The 26,621-nt window shown below is 54.0% G+C and overlaps 1 protein-coding gene and 1 long non-coding RNA gene across 4 annotated transcripts; one reads left to right on the top strand and one right to left on the bottom strand.

Moving 5' to 3' along the window:
• Positions 1-295: 295 nt before the first annotated feature.
• Positions 296-26,615, bottom strand: OGFOD3 (2-oxoglutarate and iron dependent oxygenase domain containing 3). 3 transcript variants are annotated; one of them, XM_003808960.5, is made up of 9 exons: positions 26,445-26,615; positions 23,402-23,631; positions 19,526-19,601; positions 17,446-17,488; positions 14,499-14,563; positions 13,402-13,458; positions 12,020-12,173; positions 6,337-6,460; positions 296-606 (listed from the first exon to the last, which is right to left on the bottom strand). In XM_003808960.5, the coding sequence occupies exons 1-9, from the start codon at positions 26,516-26,518 to the stop codon at positions 470-472; spliced, it is 960 nt and encodes a 319-aa protein (XP_003809008.2). In that variant the 5' UTR covers positions 26,519-26,615; the 3' UTR covers positions 296-469. The 3 variants fall into 3 exon arrangements, with proteins under 3 accessions (XP_003809008.2, XP_063455579.1, XP_063455578.1); XM_063599509.1 differs by lacking the exon at positions 296-606 and adding an exon at positions 2,417-2,655 and having other exon boundaries at positions 26,445-26,577; XM_063599508.1 differs by lacking the exon at positions 296-606 and adding an exon at positions 4,653-5,244 and having other exon boundaries at positions 26,445-26,577.
• Positions 4,993-7,619, top strand: LOC134729538 (uncharacterized). Its single transcript, XR_010110743.1, has 2 exons — positions 4,993-5,399; positions 5,730-7,619. It is a non-coding gene; the product is annotated as an uncharacterized LOC134729538 (long non-coding RNA).
• Positions 26,616-26,621: the final 6 nt, after the last annotated feature.

A 26,621-nucleotide genomic window follows, 5' to 3' on the forward strand; every position in this document is an offset into this window, starting at 1 on the left:
GAGCCGCCACTCACGGACCCTTCTCCAAAGCTGCTGCGGTTTGCTGATGCCGAGACCCCGAACGGAAGCTGCTGGCCCCACGTTTGTCCCCATTTATGGCTGATGCTTTAGCCAGTCTTTGATGGGCCGGGGGGTTGCTGAACCTCGACGAGGCCTGGGTGGATGAGTCCCGTCCGTTCACAGATGGGGACTTGTGCCCCGTCCTGCTGGGCCCCTTTCCTGAGGGAGGAGCTGGCCTCCACCTCAGGCTCCCAGGCCTACAGCCCAAGCACACATGATGCTGGAGAAGTGAAAAGCTGGTTCCCTTCATTTACTCACGGATGAAAAGATTAACATGTCAGCAAATCAAAATCAGAGAATTCCTAAGGCACTCTGTGCAACGGGAGCGGGTGGACGTGGGGGCGGGCGCACGACTGGTGCGGCTGCCTCCACACGGGCCCTCCTGAAGTTACCTTGGCCCGGCTGCCGGCTACGGGAACGCTGGGTCCTCGATGCCATGGTCGGGGTTGCAGCTGAAGGCGATGGTGATGGCGTAACGGGTGCCCCAGTGGACCTTCTCCACGCGGTGTAGGTTCTCGGACCCCGAGGTGAAGAAGGAGACGCGACCTGGGAGAGGAGAAGAGAGAGAGGTGGCCATAGAGCCACACCCACGGCCACAGCCTTCAGAGGGTCTGCGGTCACCTGAAAGAGCAACTATAACCAATCAACACAACCAACCAGGCAGGCTGGAGAAATTGCCCCTCTGGGAACTGCTTCTGCAGGAAGCAGGAGGAGCTGGAGAAACAAACCCAGCAATGCTCAGGGGCCCTGTGGTGGAGGAGGGGCCCCCCGGGGCCAGCAGGGACTCTGTGGTGGGCGGGACAGAGGAAGGAGCTGCAGACGAGGCCACCACTGGCTCCAGGCACCCCAGGTCATCTGATCTCCCGAGCTCCAGGCATTTGATCTCCTCAGCTCTCATGGGCCTTCCAGGTCTGACGCTTTAGGATCTTATTTCTAATCACAGGTTGAGAACAAAAACCAAGCCCTGGGGGTGTTCTAACAAAGAATCAGGAAAGACAAGTCAAGATAAAACATCCAACTCGCAAACACCTCTCCGGCTCCCTTCAAGGGGTGATGGAGATGACGTCTGAACAGGCAGCTTCCACCGCAGCAACCAGGGCCCGGGGCCTGAGAGGTCCTGGAGGCAGGGGCCTATCTCAAGAGACGCCAGTTCATTTGTCTTCACACTGAAGTGGCGCTGCCTACCCCACCGTAGAGTTCTGTGGTAAAGCGTTCACCGCCGGACACAGCCATCGACCGTCACCAAGCGGGAAGCAAGGGGCGTTGAGACCCAGAGGACACCACGCTCCCCCACGTGGCTCCTGACGTCCTGTGACAGTTTCATTCCCCTTCAGAGGTTTCCACTGGAAACGCAATTCCTTCCTTTCACATTTGCAAACGTCACTCGATCTTTGAAAGGGGAGAGAAGTCCATCCCGGGTGTGCAGGGCATTCTAGCTTCAAGAGGGAGTCAGTCGTACTGTGCCTGGAAATATCGGAGCAAAAGAAATCACGTGGATGCAATGGTCACCTCTTAATGGAGGCCGGGAAGCGCCCTGGGATGCAGGCAAGGCAGCCGATCTTTCCCGGACCGTGTGGGCCACCTCCAGATAGGCAGGACACGTCCTTTTCCAGGTCGGCTGGAGTCAGGGCACCTTCTGACCTTACACTTTTAAAGGACACATTGTCCTTGGTTTCTTCCAGCTTCAATCGAGCCTGAGACATCGGCACAAGCAGGAGGGCCCAGCGGCTCGCGCCATTTGGGACCTCAGTCGCCCATGCTCGTCCACACTCTCTGCTCTCCACTGCTGGCAGACATGGTTCTCAGGAGGCTGCCAGCATTCAGTAAAAGGGTCTCCTCTGGCCCTCTGGTGTTTCTGCACATCTTGCAAACAGAGGCACCAAAGGACAGGGGGAAGGATGGAGGACAGCTGAGCCTCGTGAGCTGTGGGAGGACAGGAAACCACCCACCATCCACACTACTGAAGGCTTAGACGGAGATGAGATCAATACGGGGCCAGAAAAGGACTCATTTTTTTTTTTTTTTTTTTTTAGACAGTCTCGCTCTGTTGCCCAGGCTGGACTGCAGCGGCATGATCTTGGCTCACTGCAAGCTCTGCCTCCTGGGTTCACGCCGTTCTCCTGCCTCAGCCTCCCTAGTAGCTGGGACTACAGGCGCCCGCCACCATGCCCAGCTAATTTTTTTGTACTTTTAGTAGAGATGTGGTTTCACCGTGTTAGCCAGGATGGTCTCGATCTCCTGACCTCATGACCCGCCCGTCTTGGCCTCCCAAAGTGCTGGGACTACATGCGTGAGCCACCACGCCCGGCCTAAGATGCACTTTCTTTAGTAAATGACTATTAGATTATCACCTGCTTCCTTAAAGCAGGACTCAGCACGGCAACCAAGGAATCAACAATAAGCAATGACGGCAACCAAGGAATCAACAATAAGCAATGCTCTCAGCTTCCAGAATCGCATGTGTCTCTCCCCTCTCGGGCGGGTGGTGAGTCCCCGGAGGACACCTGACTCCAGCCTTCGCACCAGCAGCTTCACTGGCTCTCGGTCCATTAACTTCTTGGAACCCACAAGACATCACCCGGAAACAAAAACATCCTGGGGACACAGGATAGGGATTGTGTGGTAAAGGGTTGACTCCAGGGGCCTGGGCGGTGCACACCCTACACCCTCCAGAGAGAGGCCTGGCCTTTGCCCCGGCTCCCAGGGGGGACCTCTGAGCCCTCAGAACATCCTGCCTGATAGGAGAACCTCTGTTTACTGGGGACCTAGGGCCACACGAGATGGTCCACACTGACAGTGTCACTTATGGTGGGACGTGGGCCACAGAGCAGCAGCTCAATATCCAGAGGGGCTGGGGACAGAGGCCAGCCGTGCCTGCACCACCAGCCCCCCAGTAAAAACCCTGGACACCAAGGCTCGGCCGAGCATCCCTGGTCAGTGACACCCCCGAATATCATCACACATCACTACTGGAGAACTAAGAGCTGTTGACCCAACTCCGGGAGAAGACAGTGGGAAGCTCACACCTGGTCACTCCTCAACCTGCCCCATGGCCTCTCCCCTTGCTGGATTGTTTTTTGTTTTTGTTTTTGTTTAGACAGGGTTTGGTTCTGTTTCTCAGGCTGGAATGCAGTATGCAATGGTAGGATCTTGGCTCACTGCAACCTCCTCCTCCCAGGCTCAAGCAATCCTCCCATCTCAGCCTCCTGAGTAGCTGGGACTATAGGTGCACGCCACCACACCCGGCTGCTTTTTGTATTTTTTGTAGAGACGGGGTTTTGCCATCTTGGCCAGGCTGGTCTTGAACTCCCGAGCTCAAATGATCCGCCTGCCTCGGCCTTGCAAGTGCTGGGATTACAGGTGTGAGCCGCCCCACCCGGCCCCCTTGGTGGATTTTAATCCATTTCTTTTCACTGTAATAAACTACAGCCAAGGGTATAATGGCTTTGCTGAGTTCTGTGAGTCCCAACAGTGAGTCACTGGACCTAAGGGTGGTCTTGGGAACCCCCGAACACAGGACTCTGCCTTCCTCGATAAAGTTGCCCTACAAAGAAAACTAGCATTTGCCACTCATGGTAAGAACTGCGACACGGCCGGGCGCGGTGGCTCACGCTTGTCATCCCAGCACTTTGGGAGGCCGAGGCGGGTGGATCACGAGGTCAGGAGATTGAGACCATTCTGGCTAACATGGTGAAACCCCGTCTCTACTAAAAATACAAACAATTAGCCGGGCGTGGTGGTGGGCACCTGTAGTCCCAGCTACTCGGGAGGCTGAGGCAGGAGAATGGCGTGAATCCGGGAGGCGGAGCTTGCAGTGAGCCGAGATCGCACCACTGCACTCCAGCCTGGGCGACAGAGCAAGACTCCGTCTCAAAAGAAAAAAAAAAGTCTCCAAATCACAGGTAAACACATAGATACACACAATTAGACAGATGTACAACATCAAATCACAGGTAAACACATAGATACAATTAGATATATGACATCAATCACGTAAACACACAGATACACACAATTAGATGTATGACATCAAATCACAGGTAAACACATAGATACACACAATTAGATGTACGACATCAAATCACAGGTAAACACATAGATAACACACAGATGTACAACATCACAGGTAAACACAGATCCACAATTAGACAGATGTATGACATCAAATCACAGGTAAACACATAGATACACACAATCAGACAGATGTACAACATCAAATTGCAGGTAAACACATAGATACAATTAGATGTACAACATCAAATCACAGGTAAACACACAGATACACAATCAGATGTATGACATCAAATCACAGGGAAACACATAGATACAATTAGACAGATGTACGACATCAAATCGCAGGTAAACACATAGATACACACAATTAGACAGATGTACAACATAAAATCACAGGTAAACACATAGATACACACAATCAGACAGATGTACGACATCAAATCACAGGGAAACAGATACACACAATTAGACAGATGTATGACATCAAATCACAGGTAAACACATAGATACAATTAGACATATGTATGACATCAAATCACAGGTAAACACATAGATACACACAATTAGACAGACACATGCAGGAGACAGGTTGTTTTAATTATCTGAAAGAAGATCGTGATACAAAATGTTTGACTCAAGTATTTATCATGCTTAAAATGACTAAGATCAAAATATGCTAAAAAGTTGTGTAATTTCGAGTCCCAGGAGGCTTCAGCTGCTTGACTTCTCAAGAAAACGCCTGTCTTGTGCTCTGTGAGTTTTTCATTTTCCCACAAAACTGCTGTGACTGGGACTTCTGGGGTGAGGGCAGACAGGCTGGGCTCCTGCTTGCAGAGGCTGGACGTCCAAACCCTTCCCCTAATGCAGAGATGACTCAGAACGACTGACATGAAGGCAGAGCGAGGCCAGGACGCAGTCAGGCCAAACGCCCCCAGTCCACACCAGGGGAGACTGTGCCCAGGGCTGCGGCACACACGGCCTGAAGCCGGCTGCAGGGAGTGGGCTTGGCCAGCCACTGGCTACAGCAGGAACTGTCCAGCCTGTGGTCAGGGAGCAGCTGAGGGAGGCAGGATGGCAGGAAGTGGCCGGGCAGCTCAGGCCACCTGCCACAGGTGGTCGTGGAAAGAGAGTCCCTCAAACTGAGCTTGCAAACTGAAGTCGTAAACTAACCTGAGAAAGGCAAGTACAAATAACAGGAATCTCAAAATAAACAAGCTGGAGATCTTAAAAGAGATAAAAGAAAGAAGTCCTGACTGTCACACAGTCCCTGGTCTGACTGAGCGGCCAGGCAGGAGGAACACCCGTGCTGAGAGGCCACCCCATAGGTGAGGGCAGTGCCCTGGGGACGGGTGAGGCAGCAGGGGGTGAGGGCAGTGCCCTGGGGACGGGTGAGGTAGTGGGGGGTGAGGGCAGTGCCCTGGGGACGGGTGAGGCAGCGGGGGGTGAGGGCAGTGCCCTGGAGACGGGTGAGGCAGTGGGGGGTGAGGGCAGTGCCCTGGGGACGGGTGAGGCAGCGGTGGGTGGATGGCGCTGGCACAGTCCAGAGGGCTCCCAGGCCTATGCGAGTTTCGGCTGCATCTGGGGTCAGGGCCGTGGGCTCCACCTGAGGAGGCCCCTAACAGGGGTTCCCCACTCCCCACACCCTCCCACCCCAGGATCTGGGCTTGTGTTACCCACAAGTTCAAGGAGCAGAGGACGACTGTCCGCTCAGCAAATGCTCACTGGCACTGCTGTGTCTGCAGCAGGCTGGGCATGGCTGGGGCTCTGGGGCTCTGGGACTGCAAGGTCCAGCGTGATGGGTTCTGAAGCCGGCACCGCAGAGCCACCCGGTGAGGTTCCAGCCACCAGCGAGGAGGGCACTCGGTCACCGACACTGGGCTGGGGCCTCGTCTAATCTTAGGTTGCGAGTCTCTGAGAAGGGTACAGAGGTGAACGCACTCCAGAGAGGGAGGGAGGGAGACCCTGACCGCCAAGGTGACACACACCAGGGAGGGAAATGGATGGTGCCTGTCAAGGTGACACACACCAGGGCGTGGAGGGGGGCTCTGCCGCTGACTGACAGTGACCTCAGACATGTGGCCCCATAGACACCGGCCTCCTGGGTGTTGGGACTGGCGCTAGACCTGGGAATCACTCAGCACCGGCCCGGCACACAGCAGGTGCTCCGTGAACTCAGCCTCGCTCCCAGGGACACACCCCCCACACCCACGGTGCTTGCCTGAGCCGGGAGCCCCACGCCCAGGCCCCGCTCACGCCTCCTACCAGCTCTCGGCTCCACCGTCTTGTTGGCACCCTCCTCCATGAACACGAACCGCCCTCCGCCGAAGTCCTCCAGGTAGTTGGAGAGGTACAGCAGCGAGGTGTAGTCGAAGGAGCCGTAGGTCACCTGAGGGCAGAGCCGGGAGGAGGGGGCAGAATGGGCTCTCAGCATGCGACCAGGGCAGGTGCTGCTTCTCTCTCTTATTTTTTGTTTATTTATTTTTTGAGACAGAGTCTTGCTCCATCGCCCAGGCTGGAGTGCAGTGATGCGATCTTGGCTCACTGCAATCTCCACCTCCCAGGTTCAAGCAATTCTCCTGCCTCAGCCTCCCGAGTAGCTGGGGCTACAGGCACCCACCACCACACCCAGCTAATTTTGTATTTTTAGTAGAGACAGGGTTTCACCTTGTTGGTCAGGTTGGTCTCAAACTCTTGATCTCAGGTGATCCACCCACCTTGGCCTCCCAAAGTGCTGGGATTACGGGCATGAGCCACTGAACCCAGCCTCTTTTTTTTTTTTTTAATAGGGTATTGCTTTTTTTACAGACAGCATCACTCAGGCTGTAGTGCAGTCACAGCACTGTCATTGCTTACCATAACCTTGAACTCCTGGCTTTAAACAATCCTCCTGCCTCAGCATCCCGGGTAGCCAGGACCACAGGCGCACGCCACTACAACCAGCTAATTTTTTCTTTTCTTTTTTTTTTTTGTAGAGATGGCATCAGTCCACCCACTTTGGCCTCCCGGGTGCTGGGATTAGAGGCATGAGCCACTGTGCCTGGCTGATTTTTGTATTTTTTGTAGAGGTTGGGGCGGGGTGGTGGGGGCGGGGGGGGCGGGTCTCGCTATGATGCCCAGGCTGGTCTCAAACTCCTGGCCCCAAGTGATCCTCCCGCCTCAGCCTCCCGGGTGCTGGGATTACGCGCGTGAGTCACCAACATCTGTGCTTCTTATTTTCCAGAAGGTAAATTAACAACATGTGTCGGCCCCATTAATGAGGCCATTTGTTCCTTTGCAACTTTAAAAACCCTCTGCAGAGTCTCCAGCCTCATGCATTGTTGCCCAGGATTTCCCGTAAGCTCAAATGTTGGAGCAGCCGTGTTCCAGCAAAGGCTGCGGGCAGCAGGCCAGCCAGCAGGGTGTGCACGCTGGGCTGGTCCCCCAGTGCCAGCCTCGCTGCCCACACATGGGAACCAGAGGCAGCGGTGGACGCGCTTTTCTCCTTTCTTCAGAAATGGAGCAATCCCAAACTTTTTAAAACTTGTAATAAAATGCAGAACCTAAGATTTACCAGCTTAACTGTGTCTTCACTGTTTTTAAGCACAGTTCAGTGATGTTAAGCACATTCCCAACGCTGTGCAGCCACCGCACCGTCCTCTCCAGAACATCTCATCCTCCCGGGCCGAAGCTCCGTCCCCAGGAAGCACTGACTCCCCACGCCCCCCAGTCCTGCCCTCTCCATTCCGCTTTCTGTCTCTGTGAACCTGGCGACTCTAGGGTCCCCACGGACGTGGGATCAGGCAGGATCTGTCCCTCCGTGACTGGCTTACTTCACTCAGGGGTCGCAGCACTCAGCTTCCATTCCAGAACCCAGCTGGGGCCACGCCCTGGGGGTGAAAGGTGCAGCTGCCAGGACACCGGCTGCAAAGGGGAGGGCGCGTCTCACCCAGCTCAGCTGTCATAAGCACACCCAGAGCATGGAGGGAAAGAGACACTCTGGGGAGGGAAGGGGGATGGAGCCGCACCAGCGCGGAACTGGACACCCACTGTGCGGGCGCTGAGCTAGGTAAATCACACACAACAGAGCCTCTGTGCAGTGGAGAGAGCCCAGGCTTGAAGGCAGACACCGGGCCCCCAACCTGGGCAAGGTGGCCTCCTCTGAGTCCTCCTGGGAAGGAGAGCAGGATCACGCTGGGGCCCAGCCCCCAGTCCGTCCCGCCAATATCCACCTCACATAATCCGCTGTAAGGAAGCCCAGTCTCAGGTGGTGCCCTGGGCGGTGGGTCAAGCTCCCTCCCCCCTGCCCCTCCCAGCTGCCAGGAGGCCCCTTGGGCTCAGCTCCCGTGGGCTTTGCCCCCTCCAGGCCTCACGGATGCCCCCCGGAGTCCACCCTTAAAAGCTTCCCAAACACAAGTCAGTGACAGGCTCTGATTCTGGGGAGACCAGAGTAAGACAGACGTCAAGTGAGCAAAGCCGCGTGCGGACTGCACTGCCTTCTGTAAAAAGGAAACCACACCAGGGTCCATGATCTGACAGCCACAGCTGCCTTATGTTATGCAATGGCAAGAAGGAACAATTGCCAAAACTGTTTTAAATGTGATTCTTTACAACTGACAGAATGCGGTATTCTTATGCATTCGTTTTTATACACACAGAGAAATTCAAGAAGGAACTCTGAGATCTCAGGACTGTGGTTACCTGTAGGTGAGGGGGTTACTGGTTTGCCTTTATTTATATACATATATATATATATATATATGACTTTTAAATCTTGTAGGATGCATTACTTATTCAAATATTCAAATTTTGATGCATGATTTATTCAAAACTAAATTTAAAATAAAGTACACTGGCCAGAAGTCATAGCAAAATAGCTCCCCACAGAACAACACGAAAATCACCCAGGTTTCTAAACAGTTCTGTTTCACTGAAGTAAAGTCTCTGCTAATTAGAAAAACACTGATCTTCAGACGCCACTTTGGTTTCCTGATGAGCAGACAAAATTCGGTCGGGGGCCATGGAAGGAGCCGGGAGCGACCGGACCAGGGCGAATCCGCTGTCTGTGCCGGCGGAAGGCCGGTGAGTGCCGTGCAGTCGTGAAAAAGGAAGTGGTTAAAGTGGTTACGGCAAAGCGGTGGCGCCGGCTGCTCCCGACACTGCAGCCCGAGAGGGAGAGAGGAGGACTGAAGGCAGTCCCAGGCCTTGGGTTCCTTCGCTGTTCCTGTTCCCTTGGGTTTACCTTTTTTTTTTTTTTTTTAGATGGAATCTCGCTCTGTCACCCAGGCTGGAGTGCAGTGGCGTGATCTCGGCTCACTGCAACCTCCACCTCCCGGGTTCATGCCATTCTCCTGCCTCAGCCTCCCGAGTAGCTGGGACTACAGGCGCCTGCCACCACGCCCGGCTAATTTTTTGTATTTTTAGTAGAGACAGGGTTTCACTGTGTTAGCCAGGATGGTCTCGATCTCGTGACCTCATGATCCACCCGCTTCGGCCTCCCAAAGTGCTGGGATTACAGGTGTGAGTCACCGCACCCGGCCCTGGGTTTACCATTTTAATGCCAAGTAGCAGAGCGCCAAGATGGCAGATGCTGATTGCAGATTATAACTGCAATCTCTCTCTCCTTCTGATTACAACTGAAACTGCACAGAGTGCACTTTGGGAGGCAGAGGCAGGTGGATCACCTGAGGTCAGGAGTTCGAGACTAGCCTGGCTAACATGGTGAAACCCCATCTCTACTAAAAATACAAAAATTAGCCGGCCGCGGTGGCACGCACCTGTAATCCCAGCTACTCAGGAGGCTGAGGCAGGAGAATGGCTTGAACCTGGGAGGCAGAGGTTGCAGTGAGCTGAGATCGCGCCACAGCACTCCAGCCTGGGTGGCAGAGCAAGACTCCATCTCAAAAAAAAAAAAAAAAAAAAAAAGACTGCCCTTGAAGAATAATTTAGTAACAAATGTCACACGGCACAGAAAGCTGGTCATCTAACTGCCATTCCTTCCTCTGTCACAGCAGGCACGGTGGGGCAGCAAGAGTCCTAATCTCCCCAGCCATGTGCTTTCTGGCTTTAATCTTCTATTTGAGCTTCAGCTCCAGGGCTCACAGTGCCACTCAACCACTTCCATCCAGGTTGACTGTATGAAGGGAACTCATGGCTTCTACACCATAAAAATCAACCTTAAAGAATTATTATAATACCATTCTTTGTATTAGCTGTGCTTTACTTTTATCTTCTAAAATCTTTTATTAAGGGCCAGGTGCGGTGGCTTACACCTGTAATCCCAGCACTTTGGGAGGCCGAGGCAGGTGGATTGCTTGAGGTCAGGAGTTTGAGGCCCGCCTGGCCAACATGGTGAAACCCTGTCTCTAATAAAAATACAAAAATTAGCTGGGCGTGGTGGTGCATGCCTGTAGTCCCAGCTACTTGGGAGGCTGAGGCAGGAGAACCGCTTGAACCCAGGAGGCAGAGGTTGTAGTAAGCCAAGATCACACAACTGCACTCCAACCTGGGCAACAGAAGAAGACTGTCTCAAAAAAAAAAAAGAAAGAAAGAAAGAAAGAAAAGGCTGGGCATGGTAGCTCACGCTTGTAATCCCAGCACTTTGGGAGGCCAAGGTGGGCAGATCACCTGAGGTCAGGAGTTTAAGAGCAGCCTGACCAATACAATGAAACCCCATCTCTACTAAAAATACAAAAATTAGCCGAGCGTGGTGGCATGTGCCTGTAATCCCAGTTACTTGGGAGGCTGAGACAGGGGAATCACTTGAACCCAAGAGGTGGAGGTTGCAGTGAGCCGAAATCGCACCATTGCACTCCAGCCTGGGCATCAAGAGTGAAACTCCATCTTAAAAAAAAAAAAAGAAAGAAAAGAAATGAGATGGGTAATGGCTCTCGCCTGTAATCCCAGCACCTTGGGAGGCCGAGGCGGGAGGATTGCTTCGGCCCAGGAGGTCAGGCCAGCCTGGGCAGCATAGTGAGACCCTGTGTCTACAAAAATAGAAAAATGAGCCAGGCATCGGGCCACGCACCTGTGGTCCCAGCTATAGTCTCAGTCCCAGGCTGAGGCAGCAGGATGGCTTGAGCCTGGGAGGTCAAAGTTGCAGTAAGCCATGACTGCACACCTGCACTCCAGCCTGGGTGACAGAGTGAAGCTGTAACTCAAAAGAAATAAAAGAAAGATAGAAAGTGGTAAAAGAAGGCTCCCAGAGACAACACAGAGACCTGGGCCACAGAGAGCATGAGTGGCTGAGCAGAGACCATCTGCCGTAAGAGGTTAAGCATCAGTCTGTTAATAAATAACAATGGGGTAACCACAGGCCGTGTGGGCCGGGTTCTCCACTTCTTCTTGTCACCATCAAATGAGAAATTTTATTTCTCCAACTCCATCAGTGAGATTGAGGGTGTGCCCTGAAACCTCAGAGAGGAAGACATCTAAATGCTTACACCCACCGGGCATGGTGGCTCACACCTGTAATCCCAGCACTTTGGGGGGCCGAGGAAGGAGGATTGCCTGAGCTCAGGATTTTGAGACTATCCTGGCCAACATGGTGAAACCTCGTCTCTACTAAAAATACAAAAATTAGCGGGGCCTGGTGGGGCGTGCCTGTAGTCCCAGCTACTCAGGAGGCTGAGGCAGGAGAATCGCCTGAACCCGGGAGGCAGAGGTTGCAGTGAGCCGAATCGCGCCACTGCACTCCAGCCTGGGCGACAGAGCGAGACTCTGTCTCAACCAATCAATCCTAACACCATGCACACAGCAGGCGGATGCTGCAAAAGACAGCCCTGTGGTAGGTAGCCCCAGGCCACGGGAGAACAGGCCTCACCTTGACCACATGCGCGCTCACCCTGCCCACATGCGCGCTCACCCTGCCCACGTGCGCACTCACCCTGCCCACGTGCGCACTCACCCTGCCCACGGGCACGCTCACCTTGTCCACGGGCACGCTCACCCTGCCCACGGGCGCGCTCACCTTGTCCACGTGCGCATGCCAGTACTCGTCGTGCGCCGTCCGCGCTTCCGTGCTGTTTATGCGGGAGAAGAAGGTGGGCTTGGTCAGATGCAGCGAGGACGCGCTGATGCCGAAAGCCTCAGCAATGGTGAGCTGGACCTTCTGCCGCACCTCCCTGTAGAGGACACAATAGCTGTCAGCGCAGCCCCAGGCGGGAGGGGACGCTCGTGGGTCCCAACCCGTGGGCGGCAGGAAAGGAACCAGCCTTCGTACGGCTCCGGACCCGCGGGGCGGGGGCTCCCAAGCACACCGGGAACAGATACCGGCTCCGCCTGGGAACGACGCGGCCCACAGCCCACGCGCAGAGCAGCCAGAGGCAGGCGCAAGACCACAGCAGCAGGACTGGGGAGGCAGAAGGGCGCCTGCAGGACCAACGCTGGGGAGGCTGGTGTGGAGTCAGGCCCCAGATGCCAGAGCCTCCAGGCTTCACTTGCAGGGCCTGGAGCCCAGCCTCCTATTCAGCAACGAAGAGGCTGCTGTCCCCCAACGTGAGTGTGCGGGGTGCGTGGACGTGGGGAGAGGGGAGTGGGTGTCGAGCCTGCTAAGTGTGGATGGGGTGTCTGTACTGGGGACAAAGGGACTCTCACTCAGAAGACCCCACGTGCCAGGCCAGAGCAGCTCTGAAATGGATGTCTGGGTGGGCATGGGCCCATGTGGGGGGCTCGAGGGGGGCACTCGTGTGTCCTGGGATGGTTGCGTGACTCTTAGCTCATTTGCCCTCATCTCAACCTGGGCTCCTCCAGCAGAATTTTTTCTTTTTTTCTTTTTTTTTTTTTTTTGAGATGAGACTTGTTCTGTCACCCAGGCTGGAGTGCAGTGGTGCAATCTCAGCTCACTGCAACCTCCACCTCCGGGGTTTAAGCAATTCTCCTGCCTCAGCCTCCGGGGTAGCTGGGATTACAGGCACCCGCCACCACACCCAACTAATTTTTGTACTTTTAGTAAAGATGGGGTTTCACCATGTTGGCTAGGCTGGTCTCGAACTCCTGACCTCAGGTGATCCACCCGCCTCGCCTCCCAAAGTGCTGGGATTACAGGCATGAGACACCGCACCCAGCCTCATCTGGCAGAATTTTAAAAACTGGGCTGATTTTACACAGCAGAAAACAAGAGGTTCTGACCAGGATGCAGCCACAGGATTCCAGATCTGTTTCACCGACCCGGGAGCATCCTGGCCACGCTGGGCCTGCCCCGGCCTTTGCTCCATGAGAACTCACTTCTGCGGGCCTGGCCCTGGCCCCTGGGCCTCTCCGTGGGGCCTCCCCGGACCGGCCAGCTCTGCCACACCCCTCAGCCCCAGGCCACCCCGCCTGCGAACCCCCACCCGCCTCACTCCTCCTTACCGGTATAACCGGAAGTCCTCCTCTAAGAAGATGTTCTGTATTTTATCCCCGAAGTATCTGTGAGAAAAGGAGTATTCACAACGGTCACAACACTTCATTAATCTGTTGTTCATCTCCTTTCAGTTCAGCCATTCCTCAAGTCCCTGAAAATCAACTCACACACTCAGAGCAACTCCATTTCCACAATGATAACTGCTATAAAGAAGGAGCCGGGCCGGGCGCGGTGGCTCATGCGTGTAATCCCAGCACTCTGGGAGGCCGAGGCAGGTGGATCACCTGAGGTCAGGAATTCGAGACCATCCTGGCCAACATGGCACAACCCCATCTCTACTAAAAATACAAAACTTAGCTGGGCATGGTGGTGCGTGCCTGTAACCCCAGCTACTCAGGAGGCCGAGGCAGGTGGATCACCTGAGGTCAGGAATTCGAGACCATCCTGGCCAACATGGCACAACCCCATCTCTACTAAAAATACAAAAATTAGCTGGGCGTGGTGGTGTGTGCCTGTAATCCCAGCTACTCAGGAGGCTGAGATGGGAAAATTGCTTGAACCCAGGAGGCAGAGTCAAATGAGTCGAAATTGCGCCACTGCACTCCAGCCTAGGCGACAGAGCAAGATTCCATCTCAAAATTATAATAATAATAATAAAAACAAGGAGCCAGCCGGGAGCGGGACCCAGGGCTAATGCATGAGGCTGACACGGATCCACGCAGGGAGGGTCTCTTTGCTCTCCTGGCCCCTCATGGAGCGTCAAAGGCCCCGTTGGATTCTTGGGAGCTGCTCCTGGGAGCCTCCCACCTCTGCTGCCTCTTGCTCCCATCCCTTCTGTCCCTGGGCCCACAAAAACACCAGATTCCCCTAAAGCTTCATGAACAAGCCCCCTGCCCACAGGCTGTGGAGAGTCCACACCTCCCAGCTCTTGCGTCCCAAAGAACCAGGAAGGACCCGGCCAACATCACAGCCACTGAGGCCCTGAGGCTGCACCGAGCCAGATCCCCCCTCACATGTCCACATGTCCACATGTCCATGGCTAAGAGGCACGGAGCCGCTCACTCGGCTTTCAGAGCCAGCACTGAGGTCACGCTGCAGCACTCACCTGTACAGGTTCACAAAGTGCTTCCCGACAGACAGGGCCCCTGAGTGCAAGTCCAGAATGGATGCCTGGAAAAGACGTTCTGGAGTAAAGCGTGCAGCCGCAGCAATGGCAATGGCTGTTAAAAGTCATGGATGGTAAATGCGAGTTTCCAAGGTCTGGCCAGCACACACCTCAGGTTTTTGTTTTTTTTTTTTTGTAAAAAGGATCTTACTCTGTTGCCCAGGCTAGGGTGCAGTGGGACAATCTCAGCTCATTGCAGCCTCAATATTCCGGGCTCCAGGCCAAACAATCCTCCCACCCTCTGCCTCCCAAGTAAAGGTGCTCGCCACCACACCCGGCTAATTTTTCTATTTTTTGTAGAGATGTGGTCTCACTATATTACCTAGGCTGGTCTCGAACTCCGGGGCTCAAGTGATCCTCCCACCTCAGCCTCCCAAAGTACTGGGATTACAGGCATTAGCCACTGCACCCAGCCTCAACCCAGGACTTTCTTAAAATCCTCCCAGACCGGCCAGACGTGGTGGCTCACACCTGCAATCCCAGCACTTTGGGAGGCTGAGACAGGTGGATTGCTTGAGGCCAGGAGTTCAAAACCAGCCTGGCTAATATGGTGAAACCCCATATCTACTAAAAATACAAAATTAGCTGGGCATGGTGGCGGGCTGTAATCCCAGCTGTAGCTGGGACACCTACAGAGATAGCCTCCCAAGTAGCTGTAATCCCAGCTACTTGGGAGGCTGAGGCAGGAGAATCACTTGAATCTGGGAGGCGGAGGTTGCAGTGAGCCGAGATCGCGCCATTGCACCCCAGCCTGGGCTACAAGAGCGAAACTCCATCTCAAAAAAAAAAAAAAAATCTTCCTGGACCAAACACTTTTGTTCCCTGTGACCTAAAGGATGGTGGCGCGTGTGGGCTATTTTTGGTCTGGAGCCATCTCCGTGCAGCTCCGTGCCAGTCAGTCATGTGTCCCTGTGGGCAAGTGTTGACTTCTCTCGAGTAAACGCCTCACAGCGGTGCTCCCACCTTGGCCTCCTGGGCGGCTGGCACCACAGTGCGCGGCACGCCAAGCCTGAGTCATCACTTTGTAAGCCACTGCTGAAGTGTTTCCTGCCCGACCACCCACCTCTCAGTCCTTCCCTACGTCCTCAGAGGAAGAGGCTTCCAGCCCACGTTAGTCATCCCACCTGTGACCCCAGAGGAGCCCCACTGCTGCCCCTTCCTCATCGCCACAGCCACTGGCCCTGTGGCACTAACCTAGCTTGGGCCCGCTGAACGGTAACTGAACCCAAAGCAGCGGCAGCGGCCCAGCCAGCTCCATGCAGGACAACTTCCCATGTGAACGTGGAGGAGCTGTGAAACAGAAACCCACTCACTCACAGATCTTTAACAAATAGCCCCCGAACTGAACCAAACCAAACTGAAATAAAGGGAGGGACTTAGGCCGGGCACGGTGGTTCACGCCTGTAATCCCAGCACTTTGGGGGGGTCAAGGCAGGTGGGTCACCTGAGCTCTGGAGTTCAAGACCAGCCTGGCCAACATGGTGAAACCTCGTCTCTATTTAAAATGCAAAAATTAGCTGGGCATCATGGCACATGCCTGTAGTCCCAGCTACTCAGGAGGCTAAGGCAGAAGAATGGCTTGAACCCAGGAGTTGGAGGTTGCAGTGAGCGGAGATCGCCCCATTGCACTCCAGCCTGGGCAACAGAGCGAGACTCTGTCTCAAAAAAAGAAGAAAAAAAGGAACTTAATTTTCAGAACTCAAGAGAAAAGAGTTTGCAGAAAAAAGTCACACAGACCATCACAGAAATACTTTGAAATTCTCGAAGAGTCTATAAATTAATTTTCTAGAAGTTTCAAATATGCAGAAAGACTCAAGTCTATTCAGTGATTATAATTCAAAGCGATCACCAAATAAACAGAGAGAAACAGATCTTCAGACAATTCCACACACCGAGCAAGAAAACAACCCTGAGGAAACCACATGGGAATTGGAGCTAACACCAGCTGCACCAGACTGACTCCCAGCCACTGCCCATCAGGAGGGCGAGGCCACGGCCAGCGGTGGCTCCATGATCCCTGCGGCTGCGGTAACACAAACCGGGGCTTTAAAACAACACAAGTTTATTCTCTCACAGTTCTAGAGCCCAGGAGTCTAAAATCGAGGTGTGGGAGGGGCCCTGCTCCCTCCCAGGGCTCCAGGGGAGGTCCTGCCCGCCTCTTCCATGGCCGCACTGCTCCCATCTCTGCCTCCATCATCACAGGACCTTTTCCTCCTCCCTCTCAAATCTCCTCCTGCCTCTGTCTCCTATAGGCACTTGCCATTGGATTTAGGACCCTAAATCTGGGATGATGTCATCTTGAGATCCTTAAGTTAATTACATCTGCAAAGGTCCCTTTTCCAAATCAGATCATGTCCACGGGCTCCAGGTGAACACATTATCCGAGGCCACTAGCTGACCCCCTGCAGCCTCACATGGGACGACAGCCCCACAGGGCGTCCATGGAGGCGTCCAGCTCGGAAGTTGCAGGATGCGTCGCAGCGTGTCTGTCCCACGGAGGCCCTGCTGTTTCCCGGCAGCTCCACGGGCTCTCCTGTGTCCAGCACGCGCAGCCGTCTCCTCGCTGGGCTCCCACCCCGCTCCCTTGCCGGCTCCCTGCTTCCGACCCCCTCTATCCCCCAGTGTGAACTGGAGCCAGGCAGGCTGTGACATGCCATGAATAGATGGCCACGCACATCTAAGGACACACTCTTCCCAACGAGGGGACGCCGCATGGGTTTCAGTCAGGCGCAGCTGCTGCGGCTGGTGCTGAGAAACACCACGGCAGGCCCCACCCACATTTGGGGGCACGCAGGGAACCCTGCGTGTCTGTGCCTTCCCCTTCCCATCCAAGTGAGAGCAAAGTTAACGGGTAAAAAAAGGGGGGCAGGGACCACATTCAACTCACCCCTCCGTCAGATCCTCCCAGGGAGAGCCCCTTTTCAGCTATGCTGTAGGGAGAAAATAATTCAGAATTTAGTTGCTAGAATTGTCTATAATGTATAATCTAGGCAAACATCAATCAGCAAAATTAATGCAATGTTAGTGGGTCCTGCCTGTTTAATGTTTATGATGTAAACAAATGTTTAGACCAAAGGACTCAACTTTCAAAGTTCAGTGCATAAGCGACAATACTGCCATCGTTGTCTTGTCAATATTTGACTCAGCTTAGAAACGACTGGGCTTCAGCACCTTGGGAGGCCAAGGCGGGTGGATCACGAGGTCAGGAGTTCCAGACCAGCCTGGCCAACATGGTGAAACCTCGTCTCAACTAAAAATACAAAAATTAGCCAGCTGTGATGGCAGGTGCCTGTAATCCCAGCTACTCTGGAGGCTGAGCCAGGAGAATCGCTTGAACCCAGAAGGCAGAGGTTGCAGTGAGCCAAGATCGCGCCACTGCACTCCAGCCTGGACAACAAAGCAAGACTCTGTCAAGAAAGAAAGAAAAAGAGAGAGAGAGAGAGAGAAAGGGAGGGCTGGGCTTAATCTCTCATCTTCAACATTGAAAGCCACCTGGGCCAAGCTCAGGAGCCTGGGGAGCATCTAGGGGAAGGCCCACTGCTCCCCATCTCTCCTGGAACCCCAGGCAGGTGGGGGAAGCTTTGAGATTCACCAGCTCAGGAGATAGGGGCCCTGACCATGGTGGGAGAAAGACACCCACACGCCAGCTGTGCTGGACCACAGAGGACCACCCTGAGCTGCCACAGGTGCTGGGAGCTGCCTGTGGACACCAAGTGGGGACACGCCGGTGCCTCAGTCAGACAGCAGTAACCCCACTGGAGCTAGGCAGCAGTAACCCTGCGTGGAGCTAGGCAGCATCCTCGGGGGCAGGCTCCCTGGGGAGAATCTCAGGGCAGGGCACGTGGCCCAGGGCTGCACACCATTCCACATGCTTATCGTCTCAACAAGTGGTTGGAAAATCAAAACTTTCTTTTAAGATCTCAGTAAGAAAAGTCCAGCACCAGTAGCCTCTGAGTGGCATCCTGTGCTGCCACAAGTCATAGCCAGGTGGGCTGACGGGCTCCCTGGAGGCAGTTTCAGAGCAGACACTGAGCGGTCATTGAGCAGTGTCCCGGAGGCTCCGTGGGGAGCATGGGGCACTCAGCAGCAGCCCCCAGAGGCGGCCACAACCCCTGCAGAGGAACCTGGGCCTCTGGGTACTCTCCCAGCTACTGCTTCGCTGAGGGCCATGGTCTCCTCTCCTGAAATCAGAAAATCTGAGCTTGGCCCTTGAAAGCACATAATTCTTTTTTTTTTTTTTTTTTTTTTTTTGAGATGGAGTCTCACTCTGTCACCCAGGCTGGAATGCAATGGCTCAATCTCGGCTCACTGCAATCCCTGCCTCTCAGGTTCAAGCAATTCTCCTGTCTCAGCCTCCTGAGTAGCTGGGATTACAGGTGTGTGCCATCACACTCGGCTAATTTTTCATATTTTAGTAGAGACAGGGGTTTCACCATGTTGCCCAGGCTGGTGTCAATCTCCTGAGCTCAGGCAATCCACCCGCCTTGGCCTCCCCAAGTGCTAGGATTACAGGCATGAGCCACCGCACCCAGCCTGGAAATTCTTATAAAATTATAATAAAATCTTTTTTTTTTTTGGAGATAGAATCTCGCTCTGTCGCCCAGGATGGAGTGCAGTGGTGCAGTCTTGGCTCACTGCAACCTCTGCCTCCCGGGTTCCAGCGATTCTCCTGCCTCAGCCTCCTGAGTAGCTGGGACTACAGGCACATGCCACCACACCCAGCTAATTTATTGTATTTTAGTAGAGACAGGGTTTCACCATGTTGCCCAGGCTGGTCTCGAACTCATGAACTCAGGCAATCTGCCCGCCTCAGCCTCCCCAAGTGCTGGGATTACAGGCGTGAGCCACCACGCCTGGCAATAAAATCCTTAAAACCACTTTATTACTAACAATGCTCTGCTTCCCGCCCTGGCCCCACTCCACGTGTGTTTGTTTAAATCCCACCGTGCTCAGGGACAGGCGGTTACCTGCGAATCCGCTCCGCTTCCTCCCTGGTGATGACAACATCGGTGACACCTCTGCCGCACTTTCGGGGAGTGCAGCCTGTGAAGGGACAGCCAGGGTGAGACGCAGTTTCCAAGGCCACCAGCGCATGCCCTTCCAGGGAATCAGGGCCAGAGCCAGCTAATACGCCCGGTCAAATGTGAATTTCAGACACACACAACCACAGCTCTCCAGGGTGCATGCGCTTTGTGTGGTGCATCTGGAGTTCACGTCTCACTGGGCCACCTTGGCTTCCAGTGGCTCCAACTGGAGATTTAATCCAGAGGCACCTGTTGCTGCCCCAAACCCTGGGAAAGTCACAGAAACCCCAGACACGGCGTCAACAGCATTCCTGAACCATCACTGACTGCAGGTCCAGACACCCACAGGCACCATCAGAAAACCCTTCTGAGACCACCAGAGCAGAAAACCCTCCTGAGACCGCCAGAGAGAAAAACCCTCCTGAGACCACCAGGGAGGAAAACCCTCCTGAGACCACCAGAGGGGGGAACCCTCCTGAGACCACCAGAGCAGAAAACCCTCCTGAGACCACCAGAGAGGAAGACCCTCCTGGGACCACTGGCGCAGAGAACCCTCCTGAGACCGCCAGAGAGGAAAACCCTCCTGAGACCACCAGAGAGGAAGACCCTCCTGGGACCACTGGAGCAGAAAACCCTCCTGAGACCACCAGAGTGGAGCTTGTGGGTCTAGTCCCAGTCCTTCCCCAGGGCACAGCGAACTGCTCCCCACATCCCCCTGTCTCTCCCCGTACCTTGGTGACCTGCGGAGGCTGAGAGGGAAGAGGAAGCAGCAGCTCAAATGTGGGTCAGGGTGGTCAGGGCAGGGGCAGGGTCGTTGGGACAGGAGCAACATGGTCGGGGCAGGGGCATGGTTATCGGGGCAGGGGCATGGTTATCGGGGCAGGGGCATGGTTATCGGGGCAGGGGCAAGGTGGTTTGGGGCAGCGGCAGTGTCGTTGGGACAGGATCAGAGTGGACAGGAGTCAGGGTCATTGGGGCAGAGGAAGGGTGGACAGGGCAGGGGCAGGGTGGTCAGACAGGGTTAGGGTGTTTGGGGCAGGGTGGTCGGGGCAGGGGCAGGGTGGTCGAGGCAGCATCGCACAGATGCACAAGGTACAGCAGAGTGTCGGAGAGGGGCCCAGGGACCCGCCCCTGTGGTTTGGTACCAAGTGCAGCTGGCTTCATGCGCTGGGAAGGCGTCAGGCCATGCCTGACTGATCAGACGGCAGCCCACAAGCACCAGGACACGGGGCAAACCGGGACTCCACAATATGCTTTTCCTCCCTCTCCCTACATCCTGCCTAAAAAGCCAGCCCTGAGCCTGGACATGGAGCATCCCTCCCGGGACCATGGGAATAAAAGCCTCGCACTCAGTGCTGAGCGCCAGCATCAGGGGCTTGGACCCAGGGATCACAAGGCACCGAGATGACCTTGGTTCCTTTCTCTGGGCCTTGTGCCAGGAGATAAACAGAGCTCCACTTGGCTGAATATCAGGGAAGGGGGGCTGTAGTTACATGTGGTTAAATGATCTAATGGACATAGGTGTTGTATTTCAAAAACAAAAAGTCATTTTATGCTTTTTTATAAGGTTTACCCCACAAAACACGAGGACACAGGAAAGCGGAAAGCAAACAGCAAATGCAATGAGAGCCACATAGGCCCGTGGCGCAGCCTCTGTACTAGCAAAGAGAATCACTAGAGGGAAGAGAGGGTCCCCCGCGGCACAGGAGCGACTCGGCAGGAAGGGGAAGGGGCAGCAGACAGCAGACAGCATCGCCCCATGACACACGTGGCAACCAAAGCACAGACGCTGCTGGGTCCATGCTCAGTGGAGGTTCTGACGCCCCTTTCCATAGCCGGTGGGTGAAGGAGACAGAAGCTGGTGATGAGAATTTGTGCACACGAGCGTGGGTCAGGAGAAATACCCACAACATTGTGAAAAGGGACCAAAAATCCCACGCATTTCCAAATCTTTTAAATTTCCAAGTAATTCATGAGTTAAAAAACAATAATAATAAAAATTAGAGGCCAGGCGCAGTGGCTCATGCCTGTAACCCCAGGGCCTTAGGAGGCCAAGGCAGGTGGATCACCTGAGGTCAGGAGTTTGAGATCAGCCTGGGCAATACAGGCAAAACACCGTCTCTACTAAAATTACAAAAATTAGCCAGACATGGTGGCAGGTGCCTGTAGTCCCAGCTACTCAGGAGGCTGAGGCAGGAGAATCACTTGAACCCAAGAGGCCTGGCGGAGGTTGCAGTGAGCCGAGATCATGCCACTGCACTCCAGCCTGGGCAACACAGTGAGTGACACTCTGTCCAAAAAAAAAAAAAAAAAGAAGAAGAAAGAAAGAGAAAGAAAATACATCAAACCATTTGTTTTATTGTAAAACATATACAACATAGAATTTACCATTTTAGCCAAGTTTTTTAAAAAGTGCGGTGTGGTGGCATCGGGCACAATAGCATCGTGCAGCCGTCACTAGCACCACCTCCAGAACTTTTCCGCCTCCCACAGGTGAAACCCCAAATCTATTAAACATGGACTTCCATCCTCCCTCCCTCATTCCAGCTTTTTTCTTTTTTGGCAGGGGCTCAGGATCTCGCTCTGTCACCCAGGCTGGAGTGCGGTGGCACACTCTAGGTTCACTGCAGCCCTGACCTCCCGACCTCCCAACCTCCTGGGTTCAAGTGATTCTTCCACCTCTGCCTCCTGAGCTGGGGTTACAGGCGTGCACCACCACACCTGGCCCATTTTTTATTTTGTAGAGATGGGGTCTCACTGTGTTTCCCAGTCTGGTCTTGAACTCTTGGCCTCAAGCGATCCTCCTGCCTGGGCCTCCCAAAGTGCTGGGATTGAGGATGAGCCACTGCTCCAGGCCATTGAAACTATTTTTAATGTCGATAAATTATTAATGATAACATGAAAAATTGCTGCTCCATGCTAGCATTCAAAAAAGAGTTTTGGAAAGCTGGGATGTTAGAGAGAGAACTTCTGCTAAGAAAGAGAGAGCACCCACAACAACACACAACAGAAACACGTTCATTTTCTTGACTCCGAGGCGGTCCCGTCCCTCCCTGCGGCGCGGCTGGGACCACGTTCACGTGCGTCACAACGGCGCCCCTTTGTGGAAGAACTTGGCAATCTTTTCTTGGTTCAAGTGCAAAGCATTGAATTGAATTTTTAAAACCTGAATTCTGCCTCAAAAACCCAGGGGCGCATGCTGGACTTTTAAAACTAAGAATATATCCAGGTGGCATGGAATGTTCAAGAAAACAGAAGCGACAGGAGGCCTACAGGGGGTGTGCGGTGGCCAGCCCGGTCAGACCTGCTCCGAGGCCGTGCGCTCTCCAAGGTGCTGAACCCCGGCCCGGCCAACCGCAGCGCTGCTCCAGGCTCTGGGCTGCCCTGGAACCACCACCTCCCGCATCTCTCAGGCCCAGGCAGAACGGGAGCGGGGGAGGGGAGCTGGGGCACAGGACGGCAGAAGGGCTGCTGGTCGTTTCTTGTTACATTTTCCCCAACATTCTCTGACTCTACCACATTCTCCAGTCAAAAAATCTTTCTGGTTTTGACTTTCTCATCCCTATCTTTCCAAGGCAAACCATCTCCTCCGCTAGACCGCACAGCTTACTAAAACGCCAACCGTGGCCGGGCAGTGATGGGCAGGGCCCGAAACACCTGCACTCCCAGTCAGATGTGGACTAGCCAGCCTGCAGGAGGGGAGAGGTTGTCTGCTACCCCCAAGCATACCACATCCAACCCAATTCCCACCCCTTCGTCGCAGCCAATGTCCTTTAACCACACTGAGTCTCATTTTAAAGTGTTGCTTTCCTGAACTACCTTCGAACCTGCGGTGACTGTCGTAGTCCTCAGAGCAGGGCACCTCGATGAATCTCCCTGCCACGACCTCGCCACGGCGGGCCAGGACCTCTGCGACCCCGTCGTCGGCCCCCAAGCTGCTCCAGAGCAGGAGTGCGGTGAGCACAAGGCCGGCCCCCAGGCCCGCGGTCCTTAGCCACGGCCTCTGCCACAGCCTCTGCACCTCCCGCGGGGCTCGGTCCTTCTTGGTGCTGAGAAGAGAAAACAGGCCACGTCACCCAAACACGGAGTGAGGCCAGAGAAAACGCTCCCCGATCATCAAAGTGCATGCACCATGACCCGGCCTTCACTCACACCTCACCCCTGAAACGAGGGCTTCCTGCCTGGGGCCAGCGCTGTCCACTCAGGAAACACGGACTCTTCCCTCCCTTTCCCTTCAGGGATCTCCAATACACACTAACTGCCTTCTGAGCCTGGGAGTTTGAGAAATATTGCAATAGAGACTCATGAGTTTTAAGCAGAAGAAAAAAAAAAAGCCAGGCATGCTCCTTATAAAAGCCACTTCAGACCCGGCGCAGTGGCTTATGCCTGTAATCCCAGCACTTGGGGAGGCCAAGGCAGGCAGATCACCTGAGGTCAGGGTATCGAGACCAGCCTGACCAACATGGTGAAACCCTGTCTCTACTAAATACAAAAAAAAAAAAAATTAACCGGGTGTGGTGGCACATGCCTGTAGTCCCTGCTATTCAAGAGGCTGAGGCAGGAGAATCATTTGAACCCGGGAGGTGGAGGTTGCAGTGACCCAAGATTGTGCCATTGCACTCCAGCCTGGGCAACGAGAGCAAAACTCCATCTCAATAAATAAATAAACAAACAAACAAACAAACACACACCACTTTAATGTGAGATGTTTCACAACAAAATAAGGATGTTTAAAAGGGTTTACTTAGCAAAATGGGACAGGATGGGGTGCCCTGTGGTGCAGCTGCTCTAGGACAGGCTGGTAGTGATGGGGGCCTCCACACAGGGGTGAACACTAAGGACGGGGACCACTGGAGGAAGGTTGTTTCCAGGGTGGGGCGGAGGTGAGCCCCCTACAGCTCAGGTTATTCCATCAGGGCCGCACTCCCTCCCCTCCTGTAAAATAAGCTTCTCGTCTGTTCCAAGGAGCAGGTATTGGGCCTGTCCCAACAATGATAAGAGAGGGGCTTTGGACACATGTATTTCCAAAACTTGAATAGAGACTCATTTAAGGCATATTAGGACAATATTTCTTTTATTTTTTTATTTTTATTTATTTATTTATTTTTGAGACAGCGTTTCACTCTTGTTGCCCAGGCTGGAGTGCAATGGCACGAGCTTGGCTCACTGCAACCTCTGCCTCCTGGGCTCAAGCAATTCTCCTGCCCCAGCCTCCTAAGTAGCTAGGATTACAGGCGTGCACCACCACCCCCAGGTATTTTTTTGTATTTTTAATAATAGAGATGGGGTTTCACCACGTTGGTCAGGCTGGTCTCGAACTCCTGACCTCAAGTAATCTAACCGCCTCAGCCTCCCAAGGTGCTGCAATTACAGGCAAGCACCACCAGGCTCAGCCTCAAAAGTCTATATTTCTATATTAACCATTCAGTGCTGACAAAAACTGTTACTCGGTATTTCAGAAAATGTACAAGCTTACTGGAAATTTTTAAAATGTATTAATTAAATAACTTCTCATATTACTATTGAAGGAAATAGATACATGTATGTTTATACTTGAAATATTCTTTTGGAGAGATTTGGTTTTTGGGAGAAGGTAGAATACTTATAAATCATCACTAGGTCATTCATTTGTAAAATTATAGCTGCAAGCTAGTCTGATGGTAGTGGATCCCCAGAACTTATTAACCTTAGTGTCACCAATGTTGGTATACAACCCCCCACAGCTAAATTTGACTGGCTTTTAAAAAATGATAGCTGTGGCCAGGTGCAGTGGTTCACGCCTGTAATCCCAGCACTTTGGGAGGCCGAGGCGGGTGGATTGCTTGAGGTCGAGAGTTCGAGACCAGCCTGGCCAACATGGTGAAACCCCATCTCTACTAAAAATACAAAAATTACCCGGGCATGGTGGCGGGCGCCTGTAATCCCAGCTACTTGGGAGGCTGAGGCAGGAGAATCTCTTGAACCCGGGAGGCGGAGGTTGCAGTGAGCCGAGATTGCGCCACTGCACTCCAGCCTGGGCAACAGAGCGAGCCTCTGTCTAAAAAAAAAAAATATATATATATATATATATATATATATATATATATATATATATATCTGTGAACTAGCATGAGGCATTTAAGATCCTATCTAGTAGACTCCAAAAGCAGCTGAGATGAAAAAGGGATAAAAATCTCAAGAACAAACTATGAGGTTTAAAAGTTATTGCAGTCTATCCAAACCTGAGGTGTCCTCCTGATATTTCTAAACTGACGACTTCAATGTGCAAATCGTCAATAGAGGGGAATTGGGCACTCCCCAAAAGAGCAAAATATTAATATCAAGCAAGCGAGAAGCTGTATTCTGCACGTTAGAGGCTCCTTCACTAATACCTGCAAACCAATGATCACCTGTAACATTTTAAAATCCTAAAACTAAGCCATTCCTCCATGGCACCCGATCCTCTAGAATTCCACGGGGAAAGCAGGTTTCGTGGTTTAAAAGTGAAGGCGGAGGCACGCTCCTGGCTCAGGCGGACTTTCCAGGCTGCTGGGTGGGTTATTCCACGGGACAGCGACAGCCAAACGGCAGGTTCCCGGAGCAGCAGCAGCAGCTCATCAGGCTGGGAGCAAAGCCCCCTTCTCTTTCTCTTGCCCCTCTGGGATAGGTGGGCCTCTGCCGTCGGCTACCGCGGCTCCCGCACGCACCTGCCCTGCTCCCAGCATGGGCTGCGGTAGACCCCGCCCCCCGCGGCAGACCACGCCCCCACCCCCCACCCCCCCCACCCCGGTCGGGCCAGGCCCCGCCCCACCAGCCCCAGTCCCGCCCACTCCATGGCCCTGTCCGCCGCCGCAGCGCGCGCCCTTCCCCTCCTCACCGCTACCTGCTCCGGTTCCGGCGCTCGGGCGCTCCGTTGCCCTCGGGCGCCTTGCTTGCGGCCCTCCGCTGAGGCGCCATCGGACCAGGCCGCCGCGGAGCCGGGCCGGACGCGGGCGCCAGGCCCGGGGACGAACGCCGTAACAGGGAGCGCGAGGCAGGCACGGCGCAGGGACGCGGGTGC

Source organism: Pan paniscus, chromosome 19 (genome assembly GCF_029289425.2).
Source record: "Pan paniscus chromosome 19, NHGRI_mPanPan1-v2.0_pri, whole genome shotgun sequence".
NCBI lineage: Eukaryota > Metazoa > Chordata > Mammalia > Primates > Hominidae > Pan > Pan paniscus.

Excerpts from the sequence above, each read along its gene's own strand:
- OGFOD3 (XM_063599509.1), bottom strand. The coding sequence starts at position 26,518 with ATGGCGCCTCAGCGGAGGGCCGCAAGCAAGGCGCCCGAGGGCAACGGA. Across the intron at positions 23,632-26,444 it reads GAGCGCCGGAACCGGAGCAG|CACCAAGAAGGACCGAGCCC; the intron begins GTAGCGGTGAGG and ends TTCTCTTCTCAG. Across the intron at positions 12,174-13,401 it reads GAGGACTTCCGGTTATACCG|GGAGGTGCGGCAGAAGGTCC; the intron begins GTAAGGAGGAGT and ends TGTCCTCTACAG.